General features: G+C 44.8%; 1 protein-coding gene across 1 annotated transcript in view; it reads right to left on the bottom strand.

Moving 5' to 3' along the window:
* The window catches only part of LOC115132405 (collagen alpha-1(IX) chain-like), a 37968-nt gene extending 17929 nt beyond the window's left edge, over positions 1 to 20039 (bottom strand). The window contains exons 1-10 of the mRNA XM_065021047.1: positions 20011 to 20039; positions 15624 to 15709; positions 12556 to 12630; positions 8932 to 9061; positions 6533 to 6779; positions 6125 to 6274; positions 5819 to 5899; positions 3356 to 3373; positions 3059 to 3151; positions 2829 to 2864 (exon numbers count right to left, since the gene is read on the bottom strand). Of these exons, the coding sequence (XP_064877119.1) occupies positions 2829 to 2864; positions 3059 to 3151; positions 3356 to 3373; positions 5819 to 5899; positions 6125 to 6274; positions 6533 to 6779; positions 8932 to 9061; positions 12556 to 12630; positions 15624 to 15709; positions 20011 to 20039 (945 nt within the window). The remainder of the gene's footprint in view (positions 1 to 2828; positions 2865 to 3058; positions 3152 to 3355; positions 3374 to 5818; positions 5900 to 6124; positions 6275 to 6532; positions 6780 to 8931; positions 9062 to 12555; positions 12631 to 15623; positions 15710 to 20010) is intronic.
* Positions 20040 to 20531: the final 492 nt, after the last annotated feature.

A 20531-nucleotide genomic window follows, 5' to 3' on the forward strand; every position in this document is an offset into this window, starting at 1 on the left:
TCTCCTCCTGTTCAGTGTGCGCTCAGAGTAAGGCTCCTAGGCACCTTCCTAGAGGGAAGCTACAACCCCTCCCCGTTCCACAGCGGCCATGGTCACATCTGTCCATAGATTTCCTGACCGATCTTACATTTACATTTACATTTAAGTCATTTAGCAGACGCTCTTATCCAGAGCGACTTACAAATTGGTGCATTCACCTTATGACATCCAGTGGAACAGTAGTGCATCTAAATCTTTTAAGGGGGGGGGGGGGGGGTGAGAGGGATTACTTTATCCTATCCTAGGTATTCCTTAAATAGGTGGGGTTTCAGGTGTCTCCGGAAGGTGGTGATTGACTCCGCTGTCCTGGCGTCGTGAGGGAGTTTGTTCCACCATTGGGGGGCCAGAGCAGCGAACAGTTTTGACTGGGCTGAGCGGGAACTGTACTTCCTCAGTGGTAGGGAGGCGAGCAGGCCAGAGGTGGATGAACGCAGTGCCCTTGTTTGGGTGTAGGGCCTGATCAGAGCCTGGAGGTACTGAGGTGCCTTTCCACTCACAGCTCCGTAGGCAAGCACCATGGTCTTCTAGCGGATGCGAGCTTCAACTGGAAGCCAGTGGAGAGAGCGGAGGAGCGGGGTGACGTGAGAGAACTTGGGAAGGTTGAACACCAGACGGGCTGCGGCGTTCTGGATGAGTTGTAGGGGTTTAATGGCACAGGCAGGGAGCCCAGCCAACAGCGAGTTGGCTGGGCCGCCGTCTCAGGGAACACCACGGTTCTAGTGATTGTGGATCGGTTCTCTAAGTCCTGCCATCTCCTCCCGTTGCCCGGTATCCCTACAGCCCTACAGACTGCGGAGGCCTTATTCACCCATGTCTTTCGGCACTACGGGGTGCCGGAGGACATCGTTTCTGATCGGGGCCCCCAATTCACGTCTCGGGTATGGAGAGCGTTCATGGAACGTTTGGGGGTCTCTGTCAGCCTGACCTCCGGTTATCACCCAGAGAGTAATGGGCAGGTGGAGAGAATGAACCAGGAGGTGGGTAGGTTTCTGCGGTCGTATTGCCAGGATCGGCCAGGGGAGTGGGCACGATACATTCCCTGGGCTGAAATGGCTCAGAACTCACTACGCCACTCCTCTACTAACGTGTCCCCTTTTCAGTGTGTGTTGGGGTACCAGCCGGTCCTGGCACCATGGCATCCGAGCCAGACCGAGGCTCCTGCGGTGGAGGAATGGGTACAGCGCTCCAAGGAGACCTGGAGGGCCGTCCAGGAATCTCTACGACAAGCGAGTGGACGGCAGAAGAGGAGTGCTGACCGCCACCGCAGTGAGGCCCCCGTGTTTGTACCGGGGGACAGGGTCTGGCTTTAGTCCCGAAACCTACCTCTCCGCTTGCCCTGCCGGAAGCTGGGTCCGCAGTGTGTAGGGCCCTTTAAAGTCCTGAGGAGGATAAACGAGGTGTGTTATCGATTACAACTCCCTTCCTATTATCGTATTAACCCCTCGTTTCATGTGTCTCTCCTCAGGCCGGTGGTAGCTGGTCCCCTGCAGGACAGTGAGGTACCGGAGGTCCCCCCCCCCCCCTCTGGACATCGAGGGGTCCCCGGCGTACACGATCCGGGCCATTCTGGACTCAAGACGCCGGGTGAGGGGCCTGCAGTACCTCGTGGACTGGGAGGGGTACGGTCCGGAGGAGAGGTGCTGGGTACCGGTGGGGGACATCTTGGATCCATCCATGTTGAGGGATTTCCATCGCCTCCATCCGGATCGCCCTGCACCTCGTCCTCCGGGGCGACCTTGAGGCCGGTGTCGGCGCGGGTCCGACCGAGGGTGTTTCCCCTTCCCGGGCGGGTGGTCCTCGGCGGTCGTCGTCACCGGCCTATTAGCTGCCACTGATTGGTTTTCCTCCCCCTCCTTGTATGTTTAGTGGTAGCACCTGTTCATGTTTAATTACTTTGTCTTTATTAGACAGCCGGCCAGCCTGGTTGTTGTGCGGGATTATTTTTATGTAACCTTCGGCTCTGTTGTAGAGGTACGTGTTAGTGCCTGGTCGTGATTTTTCCAGTGTACATTTTTGATTCCCTGTGGTTGGGAACGTAACTTTTGTGAGCACCCTGTGGTGCGTTGGTGCTATTAAAAGACGCACAGCATTGAACTCTGTCTCCTGCATTTGACTTCACACCCACGACACCCGGAGCATTACACTTTCTAAGGAGTTTTTCCTAGTCACCGTGCCTCTACACCTGCATTGCTTGCTGTTTGGGGTTTTAGGCTGGGTTTCTGTACAGCACTTTGAGATATCAGCTGTTGTACGAAGGGCTATATAAATACATTTGATTTGATTTGACAGCCTAGTAACATACACAACAGACAGCTTAGTAACATATACAGCACACGGCCTAGTAACAGACACAACAGACAGTTGAGTAACAGATTTAACTGACAGCCTAGTAACAGACACAATAGACAGCTGAGTTACAGATACAACAGACAGCCTAGTTACAGACATAACCACAGCCATATAGAGCAGACAAAACCACAGCTAAGTATGGCTCTGTACACAAAAAAATCGGACAAACAGCTTTATCATCTGTCTGCATCGCTCACCACTGTTGCTAAGATACACTGTGGCAGTGCCAGTCAGTGTTTAATCAATGAAAGATGTGCAATTCTCATCAGGACAGAGAGAGAGAGAGATAAGAGGCAGGCAAGGTGGAGGAGAGAACGCTGATCTATTTTTGCAGCTAAATTGATTGTAAGTAATGAGGTTGAGCTACAGGATGGCAACAAAGAGTCAAATAAATACTTAGAGAATTAAACACATTTAATAATATGACATCTCGTACTTACAGAAGTGCCAGCACTGCCAGGTGAACCTGGAGGGCCCTGCAAGAAAAAAGGAAGACCTTTGTTATCCATTCTAGCCATTGAGAATAGAGAAAGAAGAAAAGTGCGTAATGTCTGTCTAAGATATCTTACCAATTCACGCAGTTTGAGGCAATATCCAGCATGGTTAATTACATAACGCTATGGTTAATTCTTCCTTCTACATGTAGTTTGGATGGGGTGGATAGACTTACATCTCTACCGTCCCTGCCGTCCTCTCCATGTGGCCCCCGGGGCCCCTCAGGGCCGGTGGGACCGGGAGGGCCAGGGATAGGCTTGGGGTCAGGCTGGAGGGAGAAGAGACATCACAGTCGATGAGTACATGAGAAGGAGCGAAGGCCACTCTGAGGGGAGTGGAGAAGCTTCTTACTCCAGCCAGAGTTTGATTGTGCCACTAAAGTAACAAAGCATCAAGGCTATCAGGCAACAGAGCATTGAAGTAGATTATTTGCCCCAAAAACACCAAGAAAAAAAGGAAGAAAGATAAATACCTCAGCATTGGCATACATCTGAAGAAGCAAGAGAAATAAGAAACATGTAGAGTTAGTGAAGTAGTCACACCACCTTCACCCAGAGTGTCAGAAGAAGCTAAAGCACCTGTCCAAAAGAAACCCTCAAACAAAAGCTAGAGGAAATAGACCATTGCCAAATTGATATTTGAATCATAAAGACAGGACTTTTTTCTGCAGTCTACGGGACAATAGGACTCTGCCCACTCCTAACAGCATGTATTCTAATATACAATTCTGACCTGAGGAGTCAGACTTTAATATGCTGACAAAATGGGGCTAAATTGAGAGTGAGAGCCAGCAGTATTCTCTCTGTATGGAGGTAAGTGCTTATTTGACATACAGTACCAGTCAAAAGTTTGGAAACACCTACTCATTCAAGAGTTTTTCTACATTGTAGAAAAATTGTAAAGAAATAAAAAATGATGAAATAAAACATATGGAATCATGTAGTAACCAAAAAAGTGTTAAACATATGAAAATATATTTTAGATTCTTCAAAGTAGCCACCCTTTGCCTTGATGACAGATTTGCACACTCTTGGCATTCTCTCAACCAGCTTTACCTGGAATACTTTTCCAACAGTCTTGAAGGAGTTCCAGCACATGCTGATCACTTGTTGGCTGCTTTTCCTTCACTCTGCGGTCCAACTCATCACAAACCATCTCAATTGGGTTGAGGTCAGCTGATTGTGGAGGCCAGGTCATCTGATGCAACAACATCACTCTCCTTCTTAGTCAAATAGCCCTTACACAGCCTGGATGTGTATTTTGGGTCATTGTCCTGTTAAAAAAACTAATTATAGTCCCACAAAGCGCAAACCAGATGGGATGGTGTATCACTGCAGAATGCTTGAATTCTAAAGAAATCACAGACAGTGTCACCAGCAAAGCCCCCCACACCATCACACCTCCTCCTTCATGCTTCACGGTGGGAACCACACATACGGCGATCCTCCGTTCACCTACTCTGCATCTCACAAAGACATGGCGGTTGGAACCAGAAATCTGACATTTGGACAGATTCCCACCGGTCTAATGTCCATTGCTCATGTTTCCTGGCCCAAGCAAGTCTCTTCTTCTTATTGGTGTCCTTTAGTAGTGGTTTCTTTGCAGCAATTAGACGATGAAGACCTGATTGACGCAGTTGATGTTGAGATGTGTATGTTACTTGAACTCTGAGGCTAGTGACTCTAATGAACTTGTCTTCTGCAGCAGACTCTGGGTCTTCCTTTCCTGTGGTGGTCTGAAGACAGCCAGTTTCATCATAGCCCTTGATGGTATTTGTGACTGCACTTGAAGAAACGTATAAAATTCTAGACATTTTCTGGATTGACTGACCTTCATGTCTTAAAGTAATGATGGACTGCCATTTCTCTTTGCTTATTTGAGCTTTCTTGCCATAATATGGACTTGGTCTTTTACGAAATAGGGCTATTTTCTGTAAACCAACCCTACCTTGTCACAAGATGCCGCCGGAGAATAAGGAAGATGTTTTATGTGCTTTAACTTATTGTTTTAAAATTATTTTCTACAAAATGTTACATTATGACCGAAAATACGATGTACGGGCAGGATAGAACAGCGGCGTCTGGTAAGACAAGTGGTGGAGGTACATGCATTTTTGTAAACAACAGCCGGTGCACAATATCTAAGGAAGTCTATAGATATTGCTCGACTGAAGTAGAGTACCTCATGACAAGCTGTAGACCACACTACCTACCCAGAGAGTTTTCATCTGTATTCTTTGTAGCTGTAGCCACCACAGTCAGAGGCTGGCACTAAGACAGCATTGAATGAGCTGCATTCCGCCATGAGCCATCAAGAAAACGCTCACCTAGAGGCTGCACTCCTAGTAGCCTGGGTACTTTAATGCAGGAAATCTTACATCCGTTTAACCAAATTTATATCAGCATGTTAAATGTGCAACCATAGGAAAAATAACTCTGACCGACCTATACTCCACACACAGCGATGCAAACAAAGTTCTCCCTCGCCCTCCATTTGGCAAATCTGACCATAATTCTAACCTCATGATTCCTGCTTACAAGAAAAAATTAAAGCAGGAAGCACCAGTGACTAGATCAAACAAAAAATGGTCAAAGGAAGCAGATGCTAAGCTATAGGACTGTTTTGCTAGCATAGACTGGAATATGTTCCGGGATTCCTCCGATGGTATTGAGGAGTACACCACATCGGTCAATGGATTCATCACTAAAAAATTAAGAAAAACCCTGGAATGAGTAGGTGTGTCCAAACTTTGACTTGTACTGTATGTATTGTAATCATGGCACTCCTACAGTAGTATAACAGGCCGTCCTATCTCCTCACATTTTGGCAAGTGCAGATTCACAGAAGCCAGTTAGTGAAATCTATGTTACTGGTTGATATGAATCCAAACCCAAAGCAAGTAAAGACCAGGTGGAGACAAGTTTGTTGTTGTTACCTCTGTGATAGGCAACTCCTGGCAGTTCTCTCTATTGGCTCTCTTCGGGTCGCAATGGATCAACATCCATTGAAGTTCAAACTAGAAAGAGACAGTGGCATGATATTGATCATATAACATGACTCATATGATAATGCTTACTGTATAACAACGCACCACTGGGGAACCAACACCTTCTCAGCCTTAGCCTGATCCCAGATCGTATGTGCTGTCTTACCAACTCCAACTCTTATTGTCATGCCAAACATACGAGTTGGCAATACAGCACAACCAGATCTGGGGCCAGGCTATCCTTGCCCCGCTCACCACAACAGAAGCATCAGCGTCAGTATCCAGCCTCCCAATAAGCGTATCTCCCTCTGTGTTGACGGGGCCTTTCCCCTTGATGGGCTTCTTGTCCACGGCCTGACAGTCCACATACAGGGTGACCTGGTCTCTCTCCACCCCAATCATCACCTGTAAGGAGATGCTATAGGGTTACTGTTGTTGATCCTCAGGGGCCACCGTAATGTTAATGAGTGATCAGTTATCACTAATTACATTGTACCAGGAGTAGAGTAACTTTATCAAAATTCCTAGGCTTTCCAGGATTTCCAGCTTATTCCCTCTTGATTCCGGGATCTTCCATCCGAGATTTCTGGAAAGCCGGGGAGTTTTGGGATAGTTACTGTATTTTGCAACGCTAACCAGGAGTGCCATCACACATTCCATCACCTTGTGCCACTTGGTGTTGAACAACACAGAGAGCCCTGGGAAGGTGACGGTCTGCAGGTTGCCATCCTGGCCCATCAGGAAGTACTCCAAGGCCTGCTGGTCTCCATTCAACCTGAGCCCTGCCTGCTTCCGGCCGTCTTCATCCACCACCTGCCACACGTTCCACACCTTGTTCACCGTGTTCTTGATCATACGGAACGTGACCATGACGGAGTACTCGTCAGGGAAACCCCAGGGGAAATTGAGCCTGGGTGAAGAAGAACAGAAGATGAAGATACAGATGGGTGGGAGAGGGAGGAGAGAAAAGGGTTCATACATGCATGAGTCCAGTGAAGCCCCTGTGGAAGGTCCTCCTCAGTGGGAGAGGTTATGGATGGACAGAAGAAATGGTTCAAACTTCTCTTTACAAAATCATAAAGAATGTAGTTCAGTTAGAGTCATAGAGAAGAGGGCACTGGGGGCAACACTAAGCAGTGGGTAAAAAAAGCAGCTTTCCACCACATACACACAGCACACATTGGGTGGTTCGAGGATTTCAGATCTCTGATGGCGGCTAATGTCAAAGACACTCCATGATCACAAAGCAGAGGTAGAGCTGCTGCAGGCCACGTTTAAAAAGCATCACACACAGCGGCTCAGTTCCCTTCCCGCTCCTCACGCCCACGATAACATCATGAATGGAGACATCAATCAAACCCTAACACTTTTATGTTCAAAGCACTTCCATTCTCTTTCTCTCTCTATCCCTCCATCTCTCCCTGTCTCTAATGCATAACGCAACAGTTACAAATACTCCAAAGGAACAACGAGGCCCTTTATTTTTTCCATCAAACCCTTTTGTTATAAACAGAAGCGGCGCCCCGGTGGCTCTGATCAACAGATCAATTAAGCAGTCGTCCCGTCTCCGTCTCTAACGCGTAAACTGCTCTCCAGTCTCCCCAGTCCTAAACCTCTAGGCTGGTATTCATAAAGAGTCTCAGGTGCTGATCTCAGATTAAGGCCCCTTCAGTCCATTCATTATCATCTAAAAGGTTAAACTGATCCTAGAGCAGCACTCCTACTTGTCGCTTTATGAATATGAGCCCTGAGGTTTTAACTAGCCAGGCCAAGGGCTCCGTAGGTGGTGCCTTTATGGACGGGAGCTGCAGAGCTGCAGCCGGGCTTGTAAATGGATCAAGGCAATAAAAAAGGAGTTTCCTGTAACCCAATAAAACAAATGAAGACCACTCTCTCTAACGTTCCTGCAGTGTGCCTATGTGTGTGTTTGTGTGTGTTGAATGCACCTTGGGAGAAAGTATCTCACATCCTATGCCAGAGTTTGATGCGTGTTGTGTTGCAGGCCTCTATCCCCTGCAGTGATAAGGACACAGGTATCGGAAATGAACCTTTCTGACGACAGACTTCAAAGCCCAGACAGACTGGCCACTGGACTCCGAGAGATAAATGTTTTTGTGATTAGTGTGCTGAGTGGCAGGAGGCAGACTGGAAGATGTCAGTATGTTACATAACAGTTTATGTGAAAACAGGACCAATACAGGTCATTGGCCAGACCAGCAGTGAAACACCAGAAGACAGCTTTAGTTATGTAAGAAGGTAACCACGTAACAACAACCTCTAGCCTACTAAGCAATATGAAAACAGTCTAAGTTGAAAATGGAAGATTGTGCACTGGTTTTCAAATATTTTTTTTTACAGGGTAGAATACCAGGCTAGAGGATCCCCACACGTAAACGATCTAGCTGATCTAGGCAAGACACACACACACACACAGACACACAGACACACACACACACGCACACACACACACACACACACACACACACACACACACACACACACACACACACACACACACACACACACACACACACACACACACACAGACACACACACAGTCTCTCTTCGCACAGGAAGCTGCTCGGGCTGTCACCACCTGTCTCTTTTGATTTCCAGAATCATTCATGAGCACAGACAGAAACAAGTGAATACAACTACAACTTATAATGCTGCATGATGAAATATGTCTCTATGTTTCTGGTACGAGATATTTAATGGTTAGACGAGGTCTGGGCGGGTGGGGTCCACTGCTTTCCCCCCTCGTTGTTAAGAGATGCCAAATCAGTTCAGACATGCTGTTCTCTGTTTCACAGAGTGATAACACCTGTCTGAGACCTGCAATAATACAACACCTGCATCGACCCAGGGGAAAGTATTTATTATGTGTGCGTGTGTGTGTGAGTGTAGCGATTATGTGTGTGTTTCTGTTTCTCGTTTCTTCATTCTTTCTTCACCTGGTAGGTATTTGAAAGCTGGCCTCCGTATTGAGCCATAATAATACAACACCTGCAGAAAGCCTGGACAAGCTCCAATATCATGTTTCTTTTTCTATCTTTCCTTACCTGGTAGGGATCTGGAAGTTGGCCTCCCTATCAAGGCGATATGCCACCTGGAGAGGAGTGGAGCCCTCCACCTTCCTCACCCCCTTCAGAGGAATAACATCCAGCTGGAACTGGGTGATCAGATCAAACCCTAAAAGAGAGGTAAACGGATTTTCAGATATCTCCTGTTCGTTCTGAATTACATGTTACAGTATTATTCAACTGGTGGGTCTAACTCTGAATGCTGATTGATTAAAAGCGCATTCCAGCCGATGTCTATTCCACAAGTTACAATGTATGATGTTAAAATGCCTATTTACTCTGTTCCATCTGACTGTGCAATCCACTGTCTCATCAGCCCAGCCATTCGATTTATAAACTATAAAAAAACATCTAGACATTATCTCACATTTCTTTTAGACTAACATTTAGTTTATAACAGTGGATGACGAGAAAGTACATTTTCTATGCCAGGTGAAATCATGCATCATTAGCTCGTTGTGATGGATGTATCCAAATAAACGTCACTAGGAAAAGAGCTTAAACAAACGCAAATGCAGCTACTTTGCTAGCTAGCAAGCAAGGGATAAGAACGTCGCCAGCCAGTATGGCAATGGAATATTTAGAACGAACGACTGGGTGACGCCCATAGATACAGAACAAAAAAAACTGAACGACTGGGTTGTGTCTCTGGCAACCGAACCGATAGAACGAACAACCAGCTGAATTTGTGTCGGGACTATATCCAGTGGAAGGATGAAATAGTATGAATAAATTAATAAAAAATATTTTTTAAATTAAAAGATGTAAATCATTATTTGAATATGTTGGTAACCCGTTGTAAAAACGTGATAATACCCTCGAAGCAGGTGGCACGACTTCGTCTAGGGCATTCCAATATATCCTCCAAACACCGGCTTCTCGGGCATTATCACTTAATTGTACGTATCCCTTGAATCGTTCTGGTGAATTATACTGTATGTTATATACTGTATTCCAGCAGTAGGAAAATAAAAACTATGCACATCTGATTGACAGGTACTGGTCTTTTTTGTATTTGACACACAGTGTTATAAAAGTGTAAGGGCATATTTCTGGATCAGTGTTGTAAAGTCAAATCAAATCGTATTTGTCACATGAACCGAATACAACAGGTGTAGACCTGGGGGGTAGTGTCTTGCGGTTGGAGGCCGAGCAGTTGCCATACCAGGCAGTGATGCAACCTGTCAGGATGCTCTCGATGGTGCAGCTGTAAAATCTTTTGAGGATCTGAGGACTCATGCCAAATCTATTCAGTCTCCTGAGGGGGAATAGGTTTTTTTTGTGCCCTCTTCACGACTGTCTTGGTGTGCTTGGACCATGATAGTTTGTTGGTGATGTGGACGCCAAGGAACTTGAAGCTCTCAACCTGCTCCACTACAGCCCCGTCCATGAGAATGGGGGTGTGCTCGGTCCTCCTTTTCCTGGAGTCCACAATCATCTCATTTGTCTTGATCACGTTGAGGGAGAGGTTGTTGTCCTTGCACCACACAGTCAGGTTTCTGACCTCCTCCCTATAGCCTGTCTCGTCGTTGTCGGTGATCAGGCCTAACACTGTTGTGTCATCGGCAAATGTAATGATGGTGTTGGAGTTGTGCCTGGCTCTGCAGTCATGAGTGAACAGGGAGTACAGGAGGGGACAGAGCACGCACCACTGAGGGATCCCCGTGTTGAGGATCAGCGTGGCAGATGTGTTGTTACCTACCCTTACCACCTGGGCGCGGCCCATCAGGAAGTCCAGGATCCAGTTTCAGAGGGATGTGTTTAGTCCCAGAGTCCTTAGCTTAGTGATGAGCTTTGAGGGCACTATGGTGTTGAACCCTGAGCTGTAGTCATTGAATAGCATTCTCACATAGGTGTTGCTTTTGTCCAGGTGGGAAAGGGCAGTGTGGAGTGCAATAGAGATTGCATCATCTGTGGATCTGTTGGTGTGGTATGCAAATTGGAGTGGGTCTAGGGTTTCTGGGATAATGATGTTGATGTGAGCCATGACCAGCTTTTCAAAGCACTTCATGGCTACAGATATGAGTGCTATGGTTCTGTAGTCATTTAGGCAGGTTACCTTAGTGTTCTTGGGCACAGGGACTATGGTGGTCTGCTTGAAACATGTTGGTATTACAGACTCAGACAGGGAGAGGTTGAAAATGTCAGTGAAGACACTTGCCAGTTGGTCAGCGCATGCTCGGATTATACGTCCTGGTAATCCGTCTGGCCCTGAGGCCTTGTGAATGTTGACCTGTGCGTGATCACACAGTCGTCCAGAACAGCTGATGTCTCATGCATGTTTCAGTGTTACTTGCCTCGAAGCGAGCATAGAAGTTGTTCAGCTCGTCTGGTAGGCTTGTGTCACTGGGCAGCTCTTGGCTGTGCTTCCCATTGTAGTCTGTAATAGTTTGCAAGCCCTGCAACATCCGACTATTAACGGAGCCGGTGTAGTCTTGTAACGGATTCGATCTTAGTCTTGTATTGACGCTTTGCCTGTTTGATGGTTCGTCGGAGGGCATAGCGGGATTTCTTATAAGCTTCCTTGAAAGCGGTAGCTCTAGACTTGAGCTCAGTGAGAATGTTGCCTGTAATCCAAGGCTTCTGGTTGGGGTATGTACGTACAGTCACTGTGGGGAGGACGTCCTCGATGCACTTATTGATAAAGCCAGTGACTGATGTGGTGTTCTCCTCAATGCCATCGGAAGAATCCCAGAACATATTCCAGTCTGTGCTCGTAAAAAAAGTCCTGTAGTTTAGCGTCTGCTTCATCTGACCACTTTTTTATAGACCGGTGCATATTCACGAAGTGGCCATTTTGCAATGTCAGTGTTTCCCCACTTTACTATGTTTAACGGTTTATTCTGGTTTCATAATCTGTATGCAAAACAGGGTGCAGTGATATGACTAACATATGATTCTAATTAGTTGTTCTCTTACACGTAGGCCTGTACCTTCCCTGCCTGGGCTCGCAACACATTGTACGCCATGTGATTTGAAGGTAGCTAATGCATCTGTTCCTACCAGGGTGCTGGTACACAATTAACATCTTGCTGAGCTAGAATTGTTCCTACTAAAATCTATCAGGCTTCAGCGGAATATTTTATGTGGCTCATTTGAAATCTAAACGTGTCTCAAGGCATTAAGCATTTAGACAGCCCAGCCTAGTTCACTAAGCAATCACAGCAGCTAGCTTAGTTGTGATGTTCTGTATTTTGCTTCCTCAGGGATTTCTGTAAACCAAGGCTGGTGGTTTGGTGGTCCTGGGCATTTAAAATGTAAGTCTATGCTGTCTAGCAAAGAGAAAAACCACAGGGACTATAGTGTTAAACTATTGCTCCAGACAGAGCTCCTTCTGACCTGGTCTGTTGATGTGAGGTAAGACTCCTGAGATGTCTTGTACTGTTTGATACAACGTTGAGATATGTAATATGTCTTCCCATGCAGGTCTACTTTTGATTACGTCATAAACTATATCCACATCTCATGGGAAGGGGGCGCAAGCAAGATGTGGCCAAAGACATACCGGAAGCAAATTGTTGCTGTTTTACAGTATGTCCCACCAGGGATGAAGAGGACTAAGTTAGTACGCATATTCACAGAGTCATAGTATCTATACATTACCTGGGAGGTCATCCTGTCCATTTCTCATGGGAGGGCAGACAGCTGTGTCCCCATCTAACCTGTTGAGATCTAACTCTGAGGGAAAACACACAGAGACAGAAGCTTGGTTAGGATGTTTCCGTTCACAGCATTTACATTTGAGTCATTTAGCAGACACTCTTATCCAGAGAGACTTACAGCAGGGAGGGGATGCATTTTGGTACTTTTTCCTGTACTGGTACCCCCGTGGGAATCAAACACACAACTCTGGCATTGCATGCACCATGCTCTACCAACGGAGCCACCAACCAAACACTGAATTCACAGTGCCAACTCCATGGGAAAGCCACAGGGAGATCAGGCAACGGTGAGAAAACATGGTAGGAATGTCATTCACCTTATACTCTGGATTCATTTTTCTATGTGGGTTATTCTTAAAGCTGTGGCATCCTATATTTGATACCACAAGCACACACACAGGTATGTAGTATCAGATGCAAAAGAGAACAGCCCGGTCTCATAGACTAGACATAACAAATTACAAATGTAAATAAGGGACACTCAAATTAGTACGTTACTTTTGGTATGGTTACATAAGACAGAAGGTTACTCAAGGCAAGAACGAAGGTAGGGTGGTTGGTAAGGGTGGATGGGTGGGTGTATAATCTGAACGTCTAGCAACTCAAAGGTTGCGTGTTGAAATCTCATCATGGACTACTTTGCAATCTAACACTAACCCCTAGCTAATGTCAGCCACAATAAATTGGAATTCATAACCTATTATGTGCTATTATACTGTATGCTTTGCAAATTCGTAACATATTGAACATACGACATACAAGATTTACATTTACTATGTTAAGTCTACCCCTGAACCCAGATTGAAGATAATGTTGACGTATGTGTGTAGCTGTTGTAGCGTGAATGTGGATCATGGTAAGGCCATATCGCTCATGCTTGTCGAGCACAGGAGGCTGATGAGGGGAGGATGGCTCATAGTAATGGCTGGAATGGAGTAAAGGGAATGGAAACCATGTGTTTGATGTGTTCGATACGATTTCATGAATTCCATACCAGCTATTATTATGAGCCGGTCCTCCCCAATTAAGGTGCCACCAGCTGCCTCTGTTGTTGAGAAACTGACAGGTATTCTCAGTTTATTAATCTACAGATGTAGCATCTACATTTGTTCACCCTGTTGAAAACATGTATTGTATTTGAGGTTCAAAAAGGCTTCTGAAGTTTGTAATTTCCACTTTGAAATTTCAGACTTGATTGTCCCTTATAAAAAATGTATGAACCCCTACAAAAACATAATTCACATTTTCTTTTTCTGCAGGATTATTTTCCTGCTGCAGCAAATGGGCTCAAATGTAGATGCTACATCTGTACCTGTGATTTATTGAGATGGAAATCTCTCTGTAGAACTAACTTAAAAGGCCATCAATAATCAATCACACTGTTGTGCTATAATTTCTGCTTTCATCCTCAATGTCTTTCTCGGGTGATTGAGTAACCTATAATATTAGTCTTGTGTCTTTAGTATTTGTTAATAACAAATAACCTACATATCTGGCTGGGATGAACTGTCATTGGATGGGATTAATTGAAAAAGAGAGCTACTGTAATGTAACTAAAACCTGAGGTGATTTTTTAAATGTCCTTCTCAGCCAAAGCTTTAAGTGAATCTTGAAACAATGAGAGCGAAAACATTTGATAATGTTTCATTGAAGAGCCTTGCTCTACTGTAGTAGTATCATCTCAAGGTGAAACTTCTAAAGTATTCAGAGAACACATCTCGTCCTCTCCTCCCCCTGTTTGATATGAGGATGAAAACGCAGTGCAGGGGAAACTAGGAAACAAAGATCTGGAAGTAATGAAACAACGCTGGGAGCCAGAGGGCTTCTAGCCTCTACTCCCAGAGTCAATAACCTGATTCAGCTCATTCGGAGGTGCAGAGTGTGGAGGCAACACATCTGGAAGACCCTATCGGTTCCACCATAACTGCTGAGTGGAGGAGATACTTTGGTGAGATGGTATTTATCCTGTGTGTTTACTAGCCATAAACACTTCTCTCGCTGTGCAGTGGGAGCTGTAAGTAGTTAACCACTCCCTCCCCAATATCATGGCCTGCGTCCCAAATGGCACCCTATTCCCTATATAGTGCACTATTTTTTTAAATATTTTTTTTTACCAGATCCTTACGGGCCCTGATCAAAAATTAGTGCACTATAGTGGGAATAGGGTGCCATTTGGGATGAAGCCCATGTGTTTTAGCAGCCTATTCATTACGCTAAACGAGCAGTAGATGGAGATGGACCTCAGCTGAGCTTTTACGACACCGCCGTCACGTGTGACTGAGTGCTATGAGGATGACTAGTGGATATAAGCAGACCATTTCCAAAAGGAAAGTAATCTAGCTACGTATTAGACCACACATCATGTGCTTGTACTGCAACAGTAAACCATGATGGTATTCACTTTACATTTTGTTTTTTTACTGCTGTAAGTATACCCCAAGTCTGTATTGTATTTGTGTTGATGGTCAAAAACATCCCATAATGTGGATAGATGTGTTATTGCATCTCTCTGACAGCTTGCGAGAGAGGCTTAAACAGATGTAGGATCTTCATTTGAGCCAGTTTTCTACATTAGGAAAATAATGTGAATTATTATGTGGATTATAATTAATATACTTTTTTTTGTAGGGGTTGAAACATTTTTCGTCAGGACAAATCAAGTCTGACATTTTTAAGTGGAAAATACAAACGTTACAAAAATCCTTTTTAAACCTCAAATACACAGGACAAAAACAGGATCAAATTAAGATACGGTATCTGTAAGAATTAAGAAACTAGAGATTATCTGAATTAATCTTACAGACTAGTACAGTAGGCTACACTACATCTGCTGTTTTTGTCTTAATCTTAGATTTGCATTTGTATTAAATGGAATGACTTGGGATAGTATTCCTGAAACAACGTGTGTTTTGATACCAAAATCAAAAGTAGTCGTGCAAACAAATACCATATACCAGTAGTACACTGTTATGTGTCTATCATGAGCCTGAAGGCATCTGAGTAACTTACGGCCGAGGGCAGGAGAGAGTAGCAGAGAGAAGAGGGCCATGCAGGTAGAGGAGTACAGCAACATCGCTGGGTTCCGTGGTCGCTTCCTGAGAGGTTGAGAGAGAGAGAGAGAGAGAGAGAGAGAGAGTGAGAGAGTGGGAGAGGGCGAGAGAGAGGGAGAGGGCGAGAGAGAGGGAGAGGGCGAGAGAGAGGGAGAGGGTGAGAGAGAGGGAGAGGGAGAGCGAGAGAAAGGACAGCTGGGTCAGTGATCTGATTTCTTTAGTCATCATGTCTACCATCTCTGGCCTGATTTGATAAAGCTTTAGAGTAGCGACACATTAAAAGACATCACAACTCACGTAAACACATCAATATTTTCTGAAAGGAGTGACATACGTGTCATACTGATGAGTACGATCAGTTAACACAAGCACACGTTATCGCGGAAATACAGGAACCCATACATTTCTCCTTTTGCAGGTAATGGGGGAAACTGTGTCAGGATGATGTTCATAAGCAGTCGAGTGTTGTTTTACTGATGCCAGACATGAGTGTACATTGTCTAAGACATTAGCTCAACTCCAGAGTACGAATGTCTGTCCATACTAAGTAAGCTTACAGAAATAGTGAAGTAAAAACTACACACAGTAAAGACAGGCATTGTGTCGTAGAAAGCAGCAACAATGAAAATGACTTGCTCGGGACGGCCATTGTTGTCATGCATAGGCCTACGCCACATAATAATGGCTGGAACGGAGAGAATGGAATGGCACCAAACACACGGACACCATGTGTTTGATGTGTTTGACACCATTCCACTTATTCCGCTCCAGCTGTTACCACGAGCTCGTCTTCCCCAATTAAGGTGCCACCAGCCTCATGTGGCTTACACATGAATGTGTACTACATAAAACCAAAACGTTGTGTTGTGTGTCCTCAGACCGCTCCACAGACTAAGAAATAAGACCACACCACTGGCCTTGTTTTACTCAACCTTCCTCAGCCCCTTCCTCAGCCCCTTCCTCAGTCCCTTCCTCAGCCCCTTCCTCAGCCCTACCAGAAGGCTGACAGGCAGGGTGGTATGGAGTGATGGCCGAGGGTGTATATGGAGGTCTTTTTTCCGTAAGAGAGATGACCTGTTGAAGCTTTGATCCGCATTAGGAGACACAGCGCCACTGGCTGCCCCCTGGAACATTTGCTATTGCTGTTGTTTTGTTTATTAAACAGCAGTGAGGATCTCCAGCATCAAGAATAGAACAACCGCAGTACATACTCTGCTGTTCTATCAAGAATAAAACAACCACAGTACATACTCTGCTGTTCTATCAAGAATAAAACAACCACAGTACATACTCTGCTGTTCTATCAAGAATAAAACAACCACAGTACATACTCTGCTGTTCTATCAAGAATCAAACACAACCACAGTACATACTCTGCTGTTCTATCAAGAATAAAACAACCGCAGTACATACTCTGCTGTTCTATCAAGAATAAAACAACCACAGTACATACTCTGCTGTTCTATCAAGAATAAAACAACCGCAGTACATACTCTGCTGTTCTATCAAGAATAAAACAACCACAGTACATACTCTGCTGTTCTATCAAGAATAAAACAACCGCAGTACATACTCTGCTGTTCTGTCAAGAATAAAACAACCTCAGTACATACTCTGCTGTTCTATCAATAATAAAACAAACGCAGTACATACTCTGCTGTTCGATCGAGAATAAAACAACCGCAGTACATACTCTGCTGTTCTATCAAGAATAAAACAACCGCAGTACATACTCTGCTGTTCTATCAAGAATAAAACAAACGCAGTACATACTCTGCTGTTCTATCAAGAATAAAACAACCGCAGTACATACTCTGCTGTTCTATCAAGAAAAACACAACCGCAGTACATACTCTGCTGTTCTATCAAGAATAAAACAACCGCAGTACATACTCTGCTGTTCTATCAAGAGTGCAATGGTGTCCGATGGAAAAAAAGTGTTTGCTGTTTGAAGTAACGTCTTCGTTGTTGTACTATTGCAAACGAACGTGGCAGTTTCACCGCTACAGATTCCAACTTTAAGGAGATAGGGAAGACAGGGTGGAGAGAGGCGGATGCTATCAGAGAAATTAATAAATTAATAATGGCTTACTCAGCAAGGTCCCTACAGAGGAGGGAGGGAAGAGGGAGTTGGCCACTACCATATGTCCTTCACCATGGAGGACACTGCCCAAATCACTACAGGCTGGCAGCCCTGCGTCTCCCCATGCCCATTAATCTATCAGGAACCCACAGTACAGTACACCAACCAACACAAACCACTGGACTATCTGTATCAGGTAGCTTTCTGAATTTGTTTGCTTTACTGTGATCTTGCCCTGCACTTCCATATATGGCCACTAGTTGTGTTAAGCAGCTTTAGTGTGAGGCGAGAGAGAGAGAGGAGAGAGAAAAAAAAGAGAGAGAGAGAGAGAGAGAGAGAGAGAGAGAGAGAGAGAGAGAGAGAGAGAGAGAGAGAGAATAGAAATGTAGCACTAATTGGGGTTAATTCACAATAGAGATGTCCTTCTTTGCTATCAGCTTTTGGGCATTTCAATTTGCATTTGTCATTAGATCCAGTCTGATGTTGTGATATATAGGAAAGGAAAGCTTAGTGTTCTTTGACGCCTTGTGTACTATAGACTCCCAACCCCTCAAGATCAACTGTCACAGCAAGCAATAGCATCAAAAACATTCTGACACTGATGGTCTGGGAAAAGCTTGACAGCGGTCTTAACATCAGCTCTTGAGCTGCAGAAAATATCCTTGGAAAAGCAATTGTGTTTTGACTTTTCCCCCATACTATGTTCTCAGACCACAGCTGAAACTATAAACCAAGTCAACAGGGCAACAACCTCAACAACACTATTCTCAGGGGGAAATTCTAAATCAATATGCTGCATCTTAGACAGAGTCTCTAGTCTCTAGTACTGTGTCGTGAAAGGTCAAGGGCCTTACTGATAAGAACATAAACATCTTCAAGATTGTGCCTCTTTCATCAAGAGCAATTACAACGCTGTGATCAGTCATCCCTCTCTCGGAGTGAAAAGCACAGTGTGTGATCTCCAGCATCCAGAGTTTATTTGAATGTTTTCTGCCCTCCTCGCTGTGCCACCCATATGGGCTCGTCTTCCAGCGTCCCAGAGCCTGGACCATGTAGTCAGCCAGCTCTCCAGCTCTCCTGGAGTGACCTCCGTTGCCCTCATTTGTCTTAATTACACCAACTGGACCCCCGTTACTCTCTCTGCTGCTCAACCTTACAAATTAAACCTATCACTCACTTTAATCAGTAAGCTAATAATTTGGGAGTGTTCCCCGGACAAAACTTTAGGACTATAAAAGTCAAAAGTATGCGTGTGTGTCACTCTCGTCTCCACAGGGGCTATTTGAGAGGCCAGACTGCTTTTTAACAGAGCAATACGTCATGACAAAGACACAGTTGACCACCCCATTGGTTAGGTAAGGAGGAAAGGAAGGCTGGTTCTTTAGGTTTAACAGCTTTAATTTTCCCCCTGTTTAAATACCCACCAAACAAAGTTTATAGTCTGTGTGTGTGTGTGTGTGTGTGTGTGTGTGTGTGTGTGTGTGTGTGTGTGTGTGTGTGTGTGTGTGTGTGCGTGCGTGCGTGTGTGTGCCAGATTATACAGCTGTGCTAGCTCAGTCTTAGCCATGGAGCTTCTATTAAGCAGCCCCAATATCACTGGTTAATTTCAAGGCCGTATAAATTCAAGCACGATTATTTCCTATTTCTAAAAAAATATGTGTACGGATTTTTTCCCTATATAATATTGATTTGTCTTTATTCTAGAGTGAGTCAATGGTTCAGGGGAATCTGATACTAGAAAAAAAACATGAAGTTTTCTTTAAAAAAATGTTTTCAGATTAAATATCTCACTAAATGTATTAGTGATTAAACTAGTTAATTCCTACCGAGCAATGTTTCCCTAATCTCTCCTCTAGTAACCCCAGCCCTTCCATTTATTTGATGCATTCCAGTTGTAGCACACCTGATTCCACTGGTCAACTAATCACCAAGCCTCTCATTACAATATTGGAATTGTGTCATCTGGCATTGGAATACATTCAAGACATTGGAATGGCTGAGGATACAAGAGGAAATGTTTGGCAAACACTGCTATTGGGAGAATGTCATATTGTTCATCATTTCCTAACTAGCAAGTCCTCAGATTAGAATGAATCAATCAATAAAACATGTATTACGGCAAGACAACAGTAAACCTGACTAAACTCTTCCCCACACCAAGTTCAGAGTCAAGTGGAACACACTGCCAATCCACCCAGATATTACCACTTCAACATATAAATAACTACTTTAATAATACATGTTTCGTTCAAAAAGCTCTTACCTTGTCAAGAGAGCACAGTGGTGCTCCATGTTTTACTCCCGTCTAGGAGTGAGGGGCAACGCAGGGCTTTAACAGCGGACAGACAGACAGACTGATAGCAGTGGGTGAGGTAGAGGAGCAAAAGGAGCAACAGACATGAACGTTAGGTTAGTTCCCCCTGAAGATCAGTCCTGGTGCTGGGAGAGCATGGTGGGGATGCTCAAACTGGGGCCGAAGACACATAAAACCTGCTTCAATGGGTTCCCATTGGACAAGAGCTTTTCAGGAGGTGGTGACTAGGTTTTATTACCATTACTTAAAAGACATGTTGGAGGCCTCTAGGCCTTCCCTTCCTCCTGTTACACCTTTCTCCTCCTACCTCCCTCTCTTTCTCTCCTTCACTGTGCCCCATAATGATATGTGTTGGCTGTGTGTAATTCTGTTAATAATTCTGTTGCAGGTTAGGGATAGGGATGCCGTAGGAGAGTGTAAAGTGATGGAGGAAGAAGGATTTAATTGTGTAGGTCCTTTACTGTACCTGA

This window comes from Oncorhynchus nerka, linkage group LG7 (assembly GCF_034236695.1).
Source record: "Oncorhynchus nerka isolate Pitt River linkage group LG7, Oner_Uvic_2.0, whole genome shotgun sequence".
Classification (NCBI taxonomy): Eukaryota; Metazoa; Chordata; class Actinopteri; order Salmoniformes; family Salmonidae; genus Oncorhynchus; species Oncorhynchus nerka.